We start from the raw sequence: 14,338 nt of genomic DNA, 5'->3' as shown, positions 1-14,338 counted from the left end.
GGATTCTAAAATCACTTTTGGATAATTAGTAGCTCTCTTCTTTTCCTCTATCTCCCAGGCCTCTGTACATACCCTGTTCTTTTTTTTTTTTTTTTTTTTTTTTTGAGACAGAGTCTTTGTTGCCCAAGCTAGAGTGCAGTGGCACAATCATAGCTCACTGCAGCCTCAAACTCCTGGGCTCAAGCAGTCCTCCCACCTCAGGTTCCTGAGTAACTAGGACTATAGGTGAGCAATACAATGCCTGGCTAACTTAAAAAAATTTTTTTTTGTAGAGACGGGTCTCACTATGTTGCCCAGGCTAGTTTTGAACACCTGGGCTCAAGTCATCCTCTCTCTTTGGCCTCCGAAAGTGCTGGGATTACAGATGTAAGCCACCACACCCTATTCTTTCTGGCTTTCATGCCTTTGTTGATCTGTTTTCCTGCCCTGGAGCAATGTTTCCTCCCCTGATTGCATGTCCTCAAGCTTTTCAGCCTTCAAGGACCAGCAAAATGTCACCTCCTCAATGAAGCCATCCTGGATTTCCCCCAGGGCTTGAAACATGACTCCCTCCTCCCAATTCCTACTTGCAGCCATAACTTACCCACTGGACTTGAATGTGAGCTTCTTGAGGACATGGATCATGTTGTGTACACCATTTAAGGCCAACAAGTGTATCAGGTGCTCAAGTCACATTGAATAAGTGAGCTATGGGATGAAGAATGTTCCTGTGTTCTCACTTAGCTCTCTGCATTCTGCAAAGAGCATTCACACACACCATTGCACTTGACCCTTGCGACAAGCCCATGGAGTAAACTAGGCTATCACCCCCATTTGACAGATGAGGAAACCAAGGCTCAGCAAGGGTATGCCGCTTCTTGCCAAGGCCCCACCGGCAGAAAGGGATGGACCAAGCGGTAGATGGGGGCTTTGGCTTCTGGTCCAGTGTGCTTCCCCCACTTCACTCCACTATGCTACAAAAACACGGGCAGGATTTTCAGATTCGGGCAGCTGCAATGCCAATAACGAGGCCACACTGAGCAGACAGGGGAGAGATTAGTTGCCCCACGGAGCCAGTGACCAGTTCACTACCAAGAGACAGTTGAGAGTTTCCTCGCCGTCAGTATGTACGGTCATAATGTGGGCTTTACTCGCCTATGTTTTCCCTCCTTCTCAGGGGCAAGAATACAATGAAAGCAACTCTGAGACTTTGCAGCTGGTGGAATAAAATATCTGAAAAGTGTTCTGACAAAGACAGCAGAGAAATAGATGGCAAAGCTGTCCGTGCAGTCTTTAGATGGTGGGTCTAGGCTGGAATGTGTTTTGTTGTTACTCTTTGGCTCTCTCTAAATTTTCCGTGAGCCAGAAGTGCACTGCAAAAAGTAGCTTCGGTGAATTTAACTGCTAGCCCCACTCTTTCTGCACCGGCTGGAGTAGGCGACTAGTTCCTCCTTTGCGCCGATTTTGTAAACAGGTGTGCTGAACCGAAGAGCACTTGGCTGCCTTTTTTTTTTTTTTTTTTAAGGTGACGAGTTATTTTTATGATAGCTCTTAAAATAAAATTTCACACACTTGGTAAAATATTTAAATAGTTTGCAAAATCTAAAGGGACAAATGAAAGTTTTGCTTTCTACTGGTCATCATGGTTGAGCCTCCTTCTAGAAAATGTTTCAGTCAGTGCTAACCAGCAGTGAAGTGTATATCCTTTTATATCTATTTTTTAAAAGATCACATGATATAGTCTTCTACACCTTGCATTGTAACCTAATAATCTTGGTGACCTCTTTTCTATCGGTGTAAGGGCTATCTTAGTCTGTTTATTGGCTATGTGTGGTTTATTGAATGGATATGTCTTAATATTTCCAGTTGCTGGACATTTAGGAGGTTTTCAGATTTTGTTCAGCAAAATGCTGAAACATACATCCCCATATATGAATCTTTATGTTCTTCTGTGAGAATAGCAGTAGGGCAAATTCCCAGCAGGTGAACTGCTGAGTCAGAGATGTCGTGCTTCGTAAATTTTGACAGATATGGCTTAACCCTCCAAAAAGGTCACATAAATTTGCACTCTCCCCAGCAGTGTGGAGGATTTTTACCTAAACGTTTTTTTTTTTTTTTTAGAAACGGGGTCTCACTCTTGCTCAGGCTGGTCTCGAACTCCTGATTCAAGGGATCCTCCCACCTTGGCCTCCCAAAGTGCTAGGATTATAAGTGTGAACCACCATGCCCAGCATTCCCCAAACTCTTACCAACATCATTACGATCAATTGTTATTTTCAACCTGAAACTTGCTATAACTATAACCAAAGCCGTTCTTTCTTCTTTTTGTGGCTTCTTTCTTTGAAAAATTTTCTCAGATGTTATCTGACTAATATGCAATCTCTTCATGCAAGTAAAAAGGAGGAGACATAAGCTATGGGTACCAGAAATATATGAAGTGTTTTCTAACTAATGGCTCAAAAACCAATCTGCCTATTCCCCAAGCTGTAATAATATAACATTTTCTGAGTTGGAGTCTTCCAAACTCAACAGGGTATTTTTCATCTAGAGTAAAAAAAAAAAAAAAAAGAACAGCAATTCTCAGCCCCAACGTGGCTGCTTTTCTGCTTGCTGGTTGAATTTCCTATTGCAAAACAGAGGCTTACGGGGCTTCTGGACGGGATCTGGAGAGATGCTGAGCAGAAATCAGTCACTCCAAAGAGCTGAGAACACCAGAACAATTCAGAAATATTAATACTACGTGGGGGAAGTTCTTGGTTCTTGTGCTTAGGAGGAAACAGGCAAAGTACAACTTTTGTGAAGAAAATGCATTTCCCATTCACCTTGGAAATATTTCAAAAGAACTCTAAAAAGAAGTTGGAAACAAGCTAATTGCCCCACAGAGGACAATGTCTCCTCTGTGGGAATGCCATGCGGCCAATGCAGTCATGTGCCGAAGAATATTTAATGATGGAGGAAATGCTCATCGTCTGTTAGGTGAGGAAGAAAAGAGAAAAATTAAAAGTGTATGAATGCTTAGAAACAGGCTGGGAAGGAATATAACAAAAAGTTAAAGGCAGTTATTTTGGGTTGCTAAGATTATGGGTGATTTTGATCTCCTACAAAAATAAGTGTTACTTTTATAACAACACGAAAGTCATAAAACGAAAGCCTGTGTTATGTTTAAAGATAAATGCCAGCGTTTTCCTGGCACTCAGAGGGCTACAGTGAAATTTGGCGTATGCCCAGGTAGCTGGCGTGAGGTTGTGGCCGGGAGCTGAGGCTGTGCATGTGTATTGCAGACTCAGTCCTGCTCCAGGCTTTCTTGTGTCTTGCGATTAATTTCCAAGGCATTTTTTTCTTTTTTTTTTTTAAAAAATGTTTTTGTGACTCTTATTAGGATCTAATTTGAAACCTAGTGAAAAGTCCAGGATTGCGTAAGGAATGTCCATGAGCCCTTTACCCAAACCATTGTTTTCATGTTGCACCATTGGCTTTATTATTCTCTCTCTATACATATGTTTTTATTATATATGGATGTTTTCTTAATCATTTGAGAATATGCTGAAGATGTTTTACTCTTTTACCCCACAATACTTCAGGGGATAGTTCCTGAGAACAAGGCATTCTCCTATCCAACCACGATACAGTTGGCACAATCAGGAATTGAAGACGGATGTACACCATTATGGAATTCTCAGTTCATACTGGAATGTCCTCGACTTCCCAATAACGTCCTTTGGGATCATTTCCCCACTCCAGGGTCATATCCAGGTCCTTGTGCTGCATCTGGGTGTTGTGTCTCTTTAGTCTCCTTCAATCTGGGACAGCTGCTTGGTCTTTCTTTGTGTCACTTGACCTTCATATTTTTGAAGAATTTTTGGCAAGTTAGTTTGTAGAAAGTCCCTCGTTTGGGGTTTGTCTGTTTCCTCGTTAGTAGATTTAGGCTGGTGCTTTTTGTCAGGAACACAGATGCCATGTCCTTCCTCTTCAGTGTACCTTTTTAGGACAAGTGTGATGCCGGTTTGCCCCCATGGGGGTGGTGTTGGGTTTGAAGACCAGCTTAGTTCCTCCGCAGTAGTTACTGCTCTTCCATTTGTATTCAATATGCTATTTTGGGGAGAGCCCTTGAGATTAGGTAAATATCCTATTCCTCATCAAATGTCCCCTGCCTAATCTCACTCCACGGAGGATTCTCTAATTCCATTCTTCCTTCTGTATTTAAACGTTGGCACCATGATAAGAGCTTTCTCTTCTCCCCATTTTTTATTCATTTATTTTTATCAGTATAGATTCTCATTTATTGCATGTGCTATAATTACTAATATCATTATTTAATTTTATACTTAAATTGCCTCTGATTTCACTAGTGGAAGCCCCATCAAGTTGGCTCCTGGGGCCTTTTGACAAGTCCTCATGGTCCTTTGAGCACCTCCTTGCTTTCTGGGGCACAAAGCTGTTTCAGGCTCATCTTGTAGTTTTCCTGCCCTGGCTCTGGAACCAGACATTTCTCCAAGGAGCCCTGGCTCTTTGGGGTGGAGAAAGCTATTTAGACACCAAGACAAGGGCACTGGTGCCCACTCCACTGTGTGTCATCGCCGTTAGCTCTCTCAGCGGGCAGCCAGGACAAATGTATGGGAAGCACACATACACACACGTATATACTCAAGTCATCTGTCTATCATCCGTCTATCTATCCTGTCTGTATCCGATCTAATCTAATCTAATTTTAAAAACACAGGAGTTCACACTGACCTCTCAAGTTCACCACAACAGTGCAAGGCACTCCAAGGCAGGACGTTCTGGCTGCCTTCCTCCTGCCTGCCGACCGCCAGATCACAACTCTAAGGAGTGAAGAAAATCAGACTGTGTTCATCACACCTTGTTTTTTTCTCCTTCACTTTAACAGCTTTACTGAGGTCCAAATACAAGAAACTGCAAATACTGAAAGTGCGGAAGGTAAGTTCTGACATACGCATTGCCCTGTGAACCACTGAACCATCGCACAATCCAGACAGTGAACTGCGCTTGCCCCCCAGGCTTCCTGCTGCACCTCTGCGCACCCCCCAGCCTCCTCCCTGCCCTGCCCTCTCCTTCCCTATCTCACCACGAAATCGCTGACCTGCTTTCTGTCACTAGAGATTAGTGTGCATTATCTGGAGTTTTATGTAAGTGGAATCATATAGTATGCAACGTTTTTGGACTGGCTTCTTGGCATATTTATTTTGAGATTTGCCCACATTGCCACGTGAACGAATCATTCCTTCCCTATTCCACTGAATGGATGTTCCACAGGTTTCTTACCCATTCACTACTTGATGGACATTTAGGCTGTTTCCTGTTTTTGTCTACTACAAATAAAGCTGCCACCAGTACCACGTACCAGTCTTTGTGGGGACATATGCTTACATTTTCCTTACAGAAATACTCAGGAGTGGGATCCCTGGATCACATAGGAAGTGTACACATAACTTTTTAAGAAACTGCCAAACTGTTTTCCAAAGTAGTTGTACCACGTGTCATGTACTGGAAGCCACTGTACTTCCATTGGGTGGGTCCTGACGTCGTTATGGAATGGGAGCCGACAGGTTAGAGCTGGATTTATGGAGGAGAATATTTTCTTCTAGAACCTTGGGGTGTGGCGCTGGACATGTTTCTTGGAAGTATACTCCCTAACGGTATAAAAGGACATGCCCTGGCAGGCTCAGACCCCTTCCTTGAAGGAGGTCAAGCTGTTGCTTTGTTGGTTATACAAGGGTGGGCTTTAAAGAGATTCCAAACACGTGAAAGCGACAACCGAGATTTCTTTCAGTCAGCTGGGAGGCCCTGTGCATTAGGGAAGGAAGACTTGGCCTTTTCCTTAGTTCACAAACCTAGGACCTCCTTGACCTGCTGGAGTCAGGGTAAAGAGGAGAAGGTGGGTGCTGGGGACATGGAGCTCCTAGGAGAGACACCTCGCCCCCAGCGGGCACCACCCAGCCCTCCTGTTCCTCTCGCCACCTGGCTGCCCAGAGGCCCTTCCCCTGGCAGTGCTGGGCCCAGAGCACTCTTGGATCAACCACCGTCCTGCCGTCTGCACTGAGCCCCTTAGTCGGTGGCATGGGAAGGGGAGACATTCAGCCAAACTGGGCTTGGCGGAGAAGCTGAATCAACAAAAAAGGTACTAATGTCAAAAGAACGGGCTGAGAAAAAGTCTGAAGCCCCCTCACAGCTCCTCACCTGTGGACAGGAGATGCGCTAATTATTGTCTGAGTAGGAGGTAGACAAATACTAGAATCAGGTGACTGTCAGAGTCAAGGGGGTGAATGATACCTTCAAAAAAGAGTTTTCTTTCATTTCCATGTTAACAATCAATATGACTCTGAAATCTAGACTATTTGACTGGATATCAGTATAGCACAGACTCTAACTTTTGCTTGGGTTTTTTTTTTTCCACGAGCATAGACAGATTTAATATTTAAACTTGTCTTTTTGGTGTTGGGTTGTTATTGTACGTTACAAGCCAGTCCCCTTTTTGACTTTCGCCCTCTCTTTCTAGAAGCAGGCCTGCGTCTGACCCACCATGACGGCCACGGAGTTCACAGTGAGTACAGCCACGCGCCCCTGGCCCCTCGGAGTGCACTCTTGTCTCCCCTTTTGTGGGCGTGTGGGAAGAAATCCACGTGGAGGAGGGATTTTTCTGTGTGGTTTCCCAGGGTAAGATCTCTGCCTAGCAACACCTGTTCCCAGGTAGGTTGCTGTCCGCATGGAGGGCTTTGCACACAAAGAGCCAGAGTTGCTTTGGGGCGTGTTGCGAAGACCAGAAAATGCGATTTTAGATTTTATCAATTAGCTAAGGGTTTTTATGATCTTTATAACTAGGACCTGATTAGTTCCATGTGTCTGTTTTGAAACCAAACAAGAGCAGGGCAGAATCCACCTAATTAAATTAATGAATTATATATTTTTAGAGATGGGCCTTTCTTGCTATGTTGTCCAGGCTGATCTTAAACTCCTGGACTCAAGGGATCCTCCCATCTCCCGAGTAGCTGGGATTACAGGCAGGAGCCACCTTTAAAAGACCCATGGTGGGTACACTGGTTATATTTCTTGCATGACATGATGTAGGCCTTGCAAGAACACATAATGGTATATATTCCTCTGGAAGAGACGCAGGGCTGAACAAAAATGAGTGAGTCAGTCATTCTTTTACAGCCCAATGTAATTAATTATACAATCAAATCAAATTCCTTTCCTTTTGTTGTATCCATAAATGCCTTACAGAATTACCTAAGGGTTTTAATTTTGCTTTTCTCAAAGGGAAAGTCTGAGTTTTACATGTAGATAATCGAATCAAGCCTTCTTAGGGGGCTAAAAACCTGCCCTCCGCAGTACATCATAAGTTTCCATGACGAATGGAGAGTGCTGGTTGGAGCAGTTTGTTAACTCAATTATTTCTGATACGCTAATGATTCTTTAGTGTTATACGAGTATAGATAAGCATATATATGTTGTATATGCACATATGTCCGTATCAACAAAAAACGGTAATCAGTTTGGTACTGGGGGGGTAACGTGATCAGTCTCTACTTTTCTGACCGGAAGTGGACTCTTTGGTTCTCCTGAGTTAGAATTAGAATTCGCCTCCGTCCCAAGGCTGGGGAAGCAGATCTAGATCAAGGCAGCAGAGCCAGGGCTGCTTCTGAGACTGTCAGTCACTTGGTTTTATCATTTGGGATCTTGGAAAATAGCCAAACTGGGCAAGGCAGCTCCAGATAAGAACACTGGGTTCCAATAACGACTTTCTACGGCCAGGGGACTCCAGCACCGCCCCAATGGGAAGAGGATGGGGCCTCTGGCCCTGACTCCCACGTTGGTGGAAAGCAGCCGTGGCATCCTGTGGCACTTTTCTGAGGATGTGCTGGGCTGTCCCCACTCAGGTGTCCCATGTGCCCTCTACCTCACAGTAAAGGCAGAGCTTGTTTACAGGTGAGGACACTGAGGCTGGGAGAGTCGATTTGAGGGTTCAAGGCCTCAAAGCAAGTTGGGGGAGGAGCCCCCGAGGGGCGGGCTCCGTGTTCATGGCTTCCCTGGGTTGCTCCCTGTGGGTGAATGTCAAAGTCGCTGAAATCCAGGCCTCATTGTTTGGATTTAACGCTTTCTCGAGTGTGGGGACAGAGTGCCCTGGCAGCGATGACTGCCCACGTCCCCTGCTGATAGCAAGTTCATTTCCCTCCCTGCTTCTCTCCCGCTCGTCCGTCCCCGCTCCCCTCCTGCCTCCCCATCCCCATGTGCTCATCTCAGTGCTAAGGAATGATGGGGGCACAGCCCCAGAGAGCACGCTCTTTGCCCCCCCCTTCACTCCCCAGAGGTGGGAATCTGGGGCCTGGGGCCGGCCAGGGGCTTCCAGAGAATGCACGACTCAGAGAAGGAGGCCCCGGAAAGCTCAGGACACCTTCTCCCTGCTCTGATGGCTGCATGGCCGTGATGCCTGGGCTCTGTGTGAGCCCAGGACTCCTGAGGGAGGACACACCTGCCTGGGAGCAGCAGCCTGTGGGCTCAGAGCCTGCTGGGACAGACAGGCAGGACGGGCCCTTGCCCTGGCCGGGCACTGATGGCTGTTTGCATTTACTGGGAGATTTCCGAAGGCCCCTAAGTCTAAGACCCAAGAATATTTACCCATCATGTATGTACAAAACTATGAGCATGAGTCACAACATGGGGTGCGTTTATGCAGAATGTCTCTTGTGGTCTCGATGGGAGTCATATAAATTCAGGCTTTTTGTGTGTGAATTGAATCACTTTAAAAATATGCCCAGGGAGTCCCTAACCTAACTAAATAAATAATTCTATGCTAAAGCACAGGGTTCTCTCTAATCCTCACCCAACAAAAACATATGCCCCTTGCCCTTGCAGCGGGACACGCTGCCCTCGTCTGGGATTGAGTCTTGGTGTGCGGGCTGCGCCTGCTCTGGGCAGTGGAGAGCGTGGGTCACCCAGGGTCACTGGGACCCCTGCACACTGCCCCTCCGTCCCTCCTGTCTGCCCCCAGGCCCAGCTTCAGAGCTCCTTCCCAGGGGTCTGCTCCTCCCAGCCCCTGGCTGGGGCCAGCACGGCAAAGCCTTCCCACTGCCTTCTCTCCTTTACCCTCGGGCACCAAAGCCATCTCTTGAGCTTGTCTTTCTGCCAGGCTTCCCTGCCTCCCGCCACTTGCCTTCCTCTTTCTCCCTTCTCTGTCCTCATGTGTCCTTAAAATCCTCCCAGGATTCTCCTTGCTACCCGGCACTGCAGCAGGGGGGTGGGGCTGATGGCTTCTAGGAGAAGCACCCCCAAAATGCCATCCACCCCCCCAACCTCAAATCTGCCACGATGCCCATTTTGGGTCTCCATGCTCTTTGTATTCTTCCTTCCGTCCTGAGCTTCTCCCTTGCACTCAAGGCCCACTCAGACCCACCTCTTATGGGATGGTGGTCCCAGCAGGGCTGTGACTATGGTGGGCTCCCACGTCTAGTGCTGGCAGGATTCTCCTGGCATTGTCACTAAAACATGTGTCTCTCATGAGTCTGTCCTCCCAAGAGACTGGGTTTCCAGACAATGGCTAACTCCAGAGGGAAATCTCTACATATAAACTGAGAATGGAAGAATTAGGCCTGGGGACTAATCTCCTATAAAATGGGGTGAAGGGTTTTCCTCAGCTCTGTACAGGAGTGGCCATTTCCAGCTGCCCCGTCCTGAAGAGCCATCTCTGGGTCCCTCTCTTTGCAATAGGACGTTCTCTTGGTCATACACTAGAGGGGGAGTCAAGACTAGACCTCAGATTTTCTTAGTTGTCACCCAGGTTACCTTGGGTGGGCCTTCTTGGTGTCCTCCTGCTACTTCATGCCAGCCAGGGCCCAAATAGGATGGACTCATGGTGTGAACTTCAGAATGCAGGAGACGGCAGCCTCCTGTTAGTTCGTGCCCCTTCTCAGTCAACTCAATGTGCCCTGACATCTAATATGCACTCCACAAACACACACAACGGATTCTATGTTGAAACAAATTTAGGAAACATTGTCAAACAAACTTCGACAGATTCTGAAGGACTTCTCAGAGCCTTTGCTATGCTAAATATACAATTAAAATAAAACAATTTCTGCAGGACTTTTCAGGGCCTTTAATGTGCTTAGGAGTAATGAGAATTTCAAAGAAGTTCATATGATATGCAGAGATTCTCAACTGTTTAACCACTAGTGTTCCACCTAAAACATGGTTTGGGAAATGCTAAGTCATATCTATTAGAAACAGCGGAAATTATAATGTATCCAGACAGGGAGAGGCTGGCGAACAGTAGGGGGCAGATATTTTATTTCAATATGAATATTTAAATACATTAAATATTTATACTTAAATATTTATTAATGTTAACAATCTAACACAAAATAAAAACTTTTTGTGGATGTGGAGTTACTTCTAATCCAAATGCATATAGATGAATTGAACAACTATTGTGTTTGCCTGAGGAGAAATAAAGGTGGAGGTGAGATCTGGCAGGGCATGTTGCTCAGGGCCAGGGCATGAGAGCTGGTAGACCCTGCTGGAATCTTGGAGGCCTGATGGCAGCCCTGGGAGGGGACCAGTGGGAAGTCAGAGTGTTCCAGGATCTGTGGGCGGTGGCTTTGGAAGGAATGTGGCAGGTGCCACACTGACTCTCCCCTGTATCCGGCAACCCTCGCCTCCATCTGCCTCCCCTCCCACCTTAGGTTTGACTCAAAGGCTCGTGTCTCAAGGGCTCACCTCCAGCCCTTATTTCCTCTTCCCCCGGCAGGTGTTCTAGGACTGCTTCTGGTTCAGGAACCAACAGAAAATGTAACCAGGTGTGCGTGTGTGTGTGTGTGTGTGTGTGTGTCTAGGTATATGCATATGTGTGCATATGAACACGAGTGTAGGCATGTTTGTGCACATGAAAGTGTTTGCAAATGCTTGGGTGTATTATGTGTGTGCACGTGTGTGTGAGTGTGTGTGCTTATCAGGACCAGCCTCATGGTTGGGCAACCCATGCCATCACACAGGGGCCCTGCACTTAGAAGTGCTGCTTGCTTGATTTAATGCTTGCTGTCTTGAAATGCTTAATAATTTTTAGGCAAGGGATCCTGCAAATCTTGAAATGCTTAATAATTTTTAGACAAGGGATCCTGTGTGTGCATGCAGTTGAGGGCATATGGATGTGTGTGTACATGCATGTGTAAGTGTGTGAGAGTGTATGTGTGTGTTGGTGGTTCTGGACTTTCAGAACTCAGAGGGGCGGTGACTCAGATAAGTTTAAGAGCCCCTACTGACCCCTTTTTCGCAGGGGTAGGTAGAATAGATGGGAGAAGGGGCAATCGCAATCATTCACAGAGTTTGATAAAAGTGCCCATCAGTGGCGTGGCAGCGCGCCTTCCCACCCTAGCACAGCCCTTGTCAGGCATCCTGTCATGTTCATTTGCTCATCTGTATCCTCCAAGGGTAAGCAAGTTCCATGAGAGTGGGCACCACGTCTGACTTACTTGCCAGTGTATCTTTAGCACCTAGCACAGTAACCAACATATAGTAGGTGCTTAATAAACATTTGTTGAATGAATAAATATGTTCCACCCCAAGTAGATGTCCTTGGAATCCCTACTTCTGACACATACATGTTTTTTGGGGTTGGAAGGGTCAACTGGTCCATGACTCTGCCATCAGACAGGCCCTACAAAAGATTGCCCTTGACTTAATGCCATCTTGTGTCCCCTCGCAGGATCTTATTCCTAATATGTCTGATGACTACAGCTATGACCCCACATCTTCCATGGATGACTACATGAACTTCAACTTCACTGACTTCTTCTGTAAGAAAAACAACGTCAGGCAGTTCGCGAGCCATTTCCTCCCACCCTTGTACTGGCTCGTGTTCATCGTGGGTGCCGTGGGCAACAGTCTGGTCATCCTCGTCTACTGGTACTGCACGAGAGTGAAGACCATGACCGACATGTTCCTTCTGAATCTGGCAATCGCCGACCTTCTCTTTCTTGTCACCCTTCCCTTCTGGGCCATTGCCGCCGCAGACCAGTGGAAATTCCAGACCTTTATGTGCAAGGTGGTCAACAGCACGTACAAGATGAACTTCTATAGCTGCGTGCTGCTGATCATGTGCATCAGCGTGGACAGGTACATCGCCATTGCTCAGGCCATGCGGGCGCAGACCTGGAGGCAGAAAAGGCTTCTGTACAGCAAAATGGTTTGCTTTGCCGTCTGGGTGGTGGCAGCTGCGCTCTGCATCCCAGAAATCCTGTACAGCCAAATCAAGAGGGAATCTGGCATTACTGTCTGCACCATGGTTTACCCCACGGATGAGAGCACCAACTTAAAATCAGCTGTCTTGACCCTGAAGGTCATTCTGGGGTTCTTCCTTCCCTTTGTGGTCATGGCCTGCTGCTACACCATCATCATTCACACCCTGATACAAGCCAAGAAGTCATCCAAGCACAGGGCCCTGAAAGTGACCATCACTGTCCTTACCGTCTTTGTCTTGTCGCAGTTCCCCTACAACTGCGTTCTGTTGGTGCAGACCATAGATGCCTATGCCTTGTTCATTTCCAACTGTGCCATTTCCACCAATATTGACATCTGCTTCCAGGTCACTCAGACCATCGCCTTCTTCCACAGTTGCCTGAACCCTGTTCTCTACGTTTTCGTGGGTGAGAGATTCCGCCGGGATCTCGTGAAAACCCTGAAGAACTTGGGTTGCATCAGCCAGGCCCAGTGGGTTTCGTTTACGAGGAGAGAGGGGAGCCTGAAGCTGTCATCCATGCTGCTGGAGACCACCTCGGGGGCGCTCTCCTTCTGAGACACCGTCTCTCTGAGGTGGGTGGTCCTTTCAGAAGTAACAAGAAATGCAGATACGGTTTGATGGGACCAGAGAGAAACCAAAGAAAATAAGGAAGTGAGAGAGAGGAAAGAAAAAAAAAAAACTCAGAAAGGAATAAATCTGAACAATATTATTACTTTTAGTTGGAATTTGCCAAACCAGAGTTTTCAAAGTTGACTAGCTACGCCAGGAGCTATCGACTGGCTTGTGGCTACAAGAGGACCGACAGGAGGACCATTGAGCAGCCCATCCTGGCTTCGCTGCTGGCCCGAGCATTAATGCAGCTGACCTCTGGAGGAGGTGTTGGATTTTTCTCAGTGCACTGTGAACTTCTGTGGCTTTGGTTTTGATGCCACTTCTTCTTCCAAAAGGGGGCACAGAAGCATTGGTCACTGCCACAATCCACAAAAGCAGAAGGTTTCATGAAAACTTCCATCTTTGGGAAATTTTCACCCTGGTTTTGGGCCTGATACCCATGCTGGGTCTTATTGAGTCCTGATCTAGACTCTTTAAAATCTCAGGTCAAAGTACCCTCTGATCTCCTTGGTCTGTTCAGGGCCAGCGAGGGTCATTGTTCCTGTTTTGAAATATCTGCAGGTCTGATCAGTGAGTCCCTAGACAACTGACCACACCAAGTCATCCAGAGTCTGTTGGCTTCCAACCCACTCCTGTGCCCTGCTGGAGGCAAGAATTCAGCTTGTCCACTGCAGCCATGAAAGTGGCCTTCATAGCCTGAGCAAGGACATTGATAACCTGCATTCGTGGGAGCCAGCCCCGGCTCTGTCATGGGCTTGCTCTGTTGAGGGGTGCTCGTTGCTGGTCACCCTGGCTGCTCCCTATAAAGCAGGCTGGTTCCTCTGCTTTCTGAGACTGCTGGAAGGCTATTTACTGCTGTGCTTCTTTTCTTAGGCTACAGTGCCAACATTTTAAAAGCTTCTAATTTAGAGATTAGGCTGAGGCTGGGCGCGGTGGCTCACGCCTATAATCCTAGCACTCTGGGAGGCCGAGGCGGGAGGATCACTCGAGGTCAGGAGTTCAAGCCCAGCTCTGAGCAAGAGTGAGACCCCGTCTATTAAAAAAAAGTAGAGATTAGGCTGAAAAAAATAAGCAATAGAATTCCCCTTTGCTTTGTGTCTTTCTTTTAACTATTTGGCAAATTTATCCTATTTGAAAACACTTTGCATATTGGAAAAGTACTTTTTTTTTTTCTTTTTGAGGCAGTCTTAGTCTGTTGCCCTGGGGTAGAGTGCTGTGGTATCAGCCTAGCTCACAGCAACCTCAAACTCCTGGGCTCAAGCAATCCTTCTGCCTCAGCCTCCCGAGTAGCTGGGACTACAGGCATGCACCACCGTGCTTGGCTAATTTTTTCTATATATATTTTTAGTTGTCCAGCTATTTCTTTATATATATTTTTTTAGTAGAGACAGGCTCTCACTCTTGCTCAGGCTGGTCTCAAACTCCTGAGCTCAAATGATCCACTCGCCTCAGCCTTCCAGAGTGCTAGGGAAAAGTACTTTTTAATAGCATTAC

The 14,338-nt window shown here is 46.7% G+C and overlaps 1 protein-coding gene across 1 annotated transcript; it reads left to right on the top strand.

Moving 5' to 3' along the window:
• The first annotated feature begins 6,520 nt into the window (after positions 1-6,520).
• On the top strand, positions 6,521-12,787 carry CCR9 (C-C motif chemokine receptor 9). The gene is made up of 2 exons (XM_069472032.1): positions 6,521-6,541; positions 11,699-12,787. Exons 1-2 carry the CDS (start codon positions 6,521-6,523, stop codon positions 12,785-12,787), a joined length of 1,110 nt encoding a protein of 369 aa, XP_069328133.1.
• Positions 12,788-14,338: the final 1,551 nt, after the last annotated feature.

This window comes from Eulemur rufifrons, chromosome 7 (assembly GCF_041146395.1).
Source record: "Eulemur rufifrons isolate Redbay chromosome 7, OSU_ERuf_1, whole genome shotgun sequence".
NCBI classification, from domain to species: domain Eukaryota; kingdom Metazoa; phylum Chordata; class Mammalia; order Primates; family Lemuridae; genus Eulemur; species Eulemur rufifrons.
This window is presented reverse-complemented; position numbering and strand designations above follow the sequence as displayed.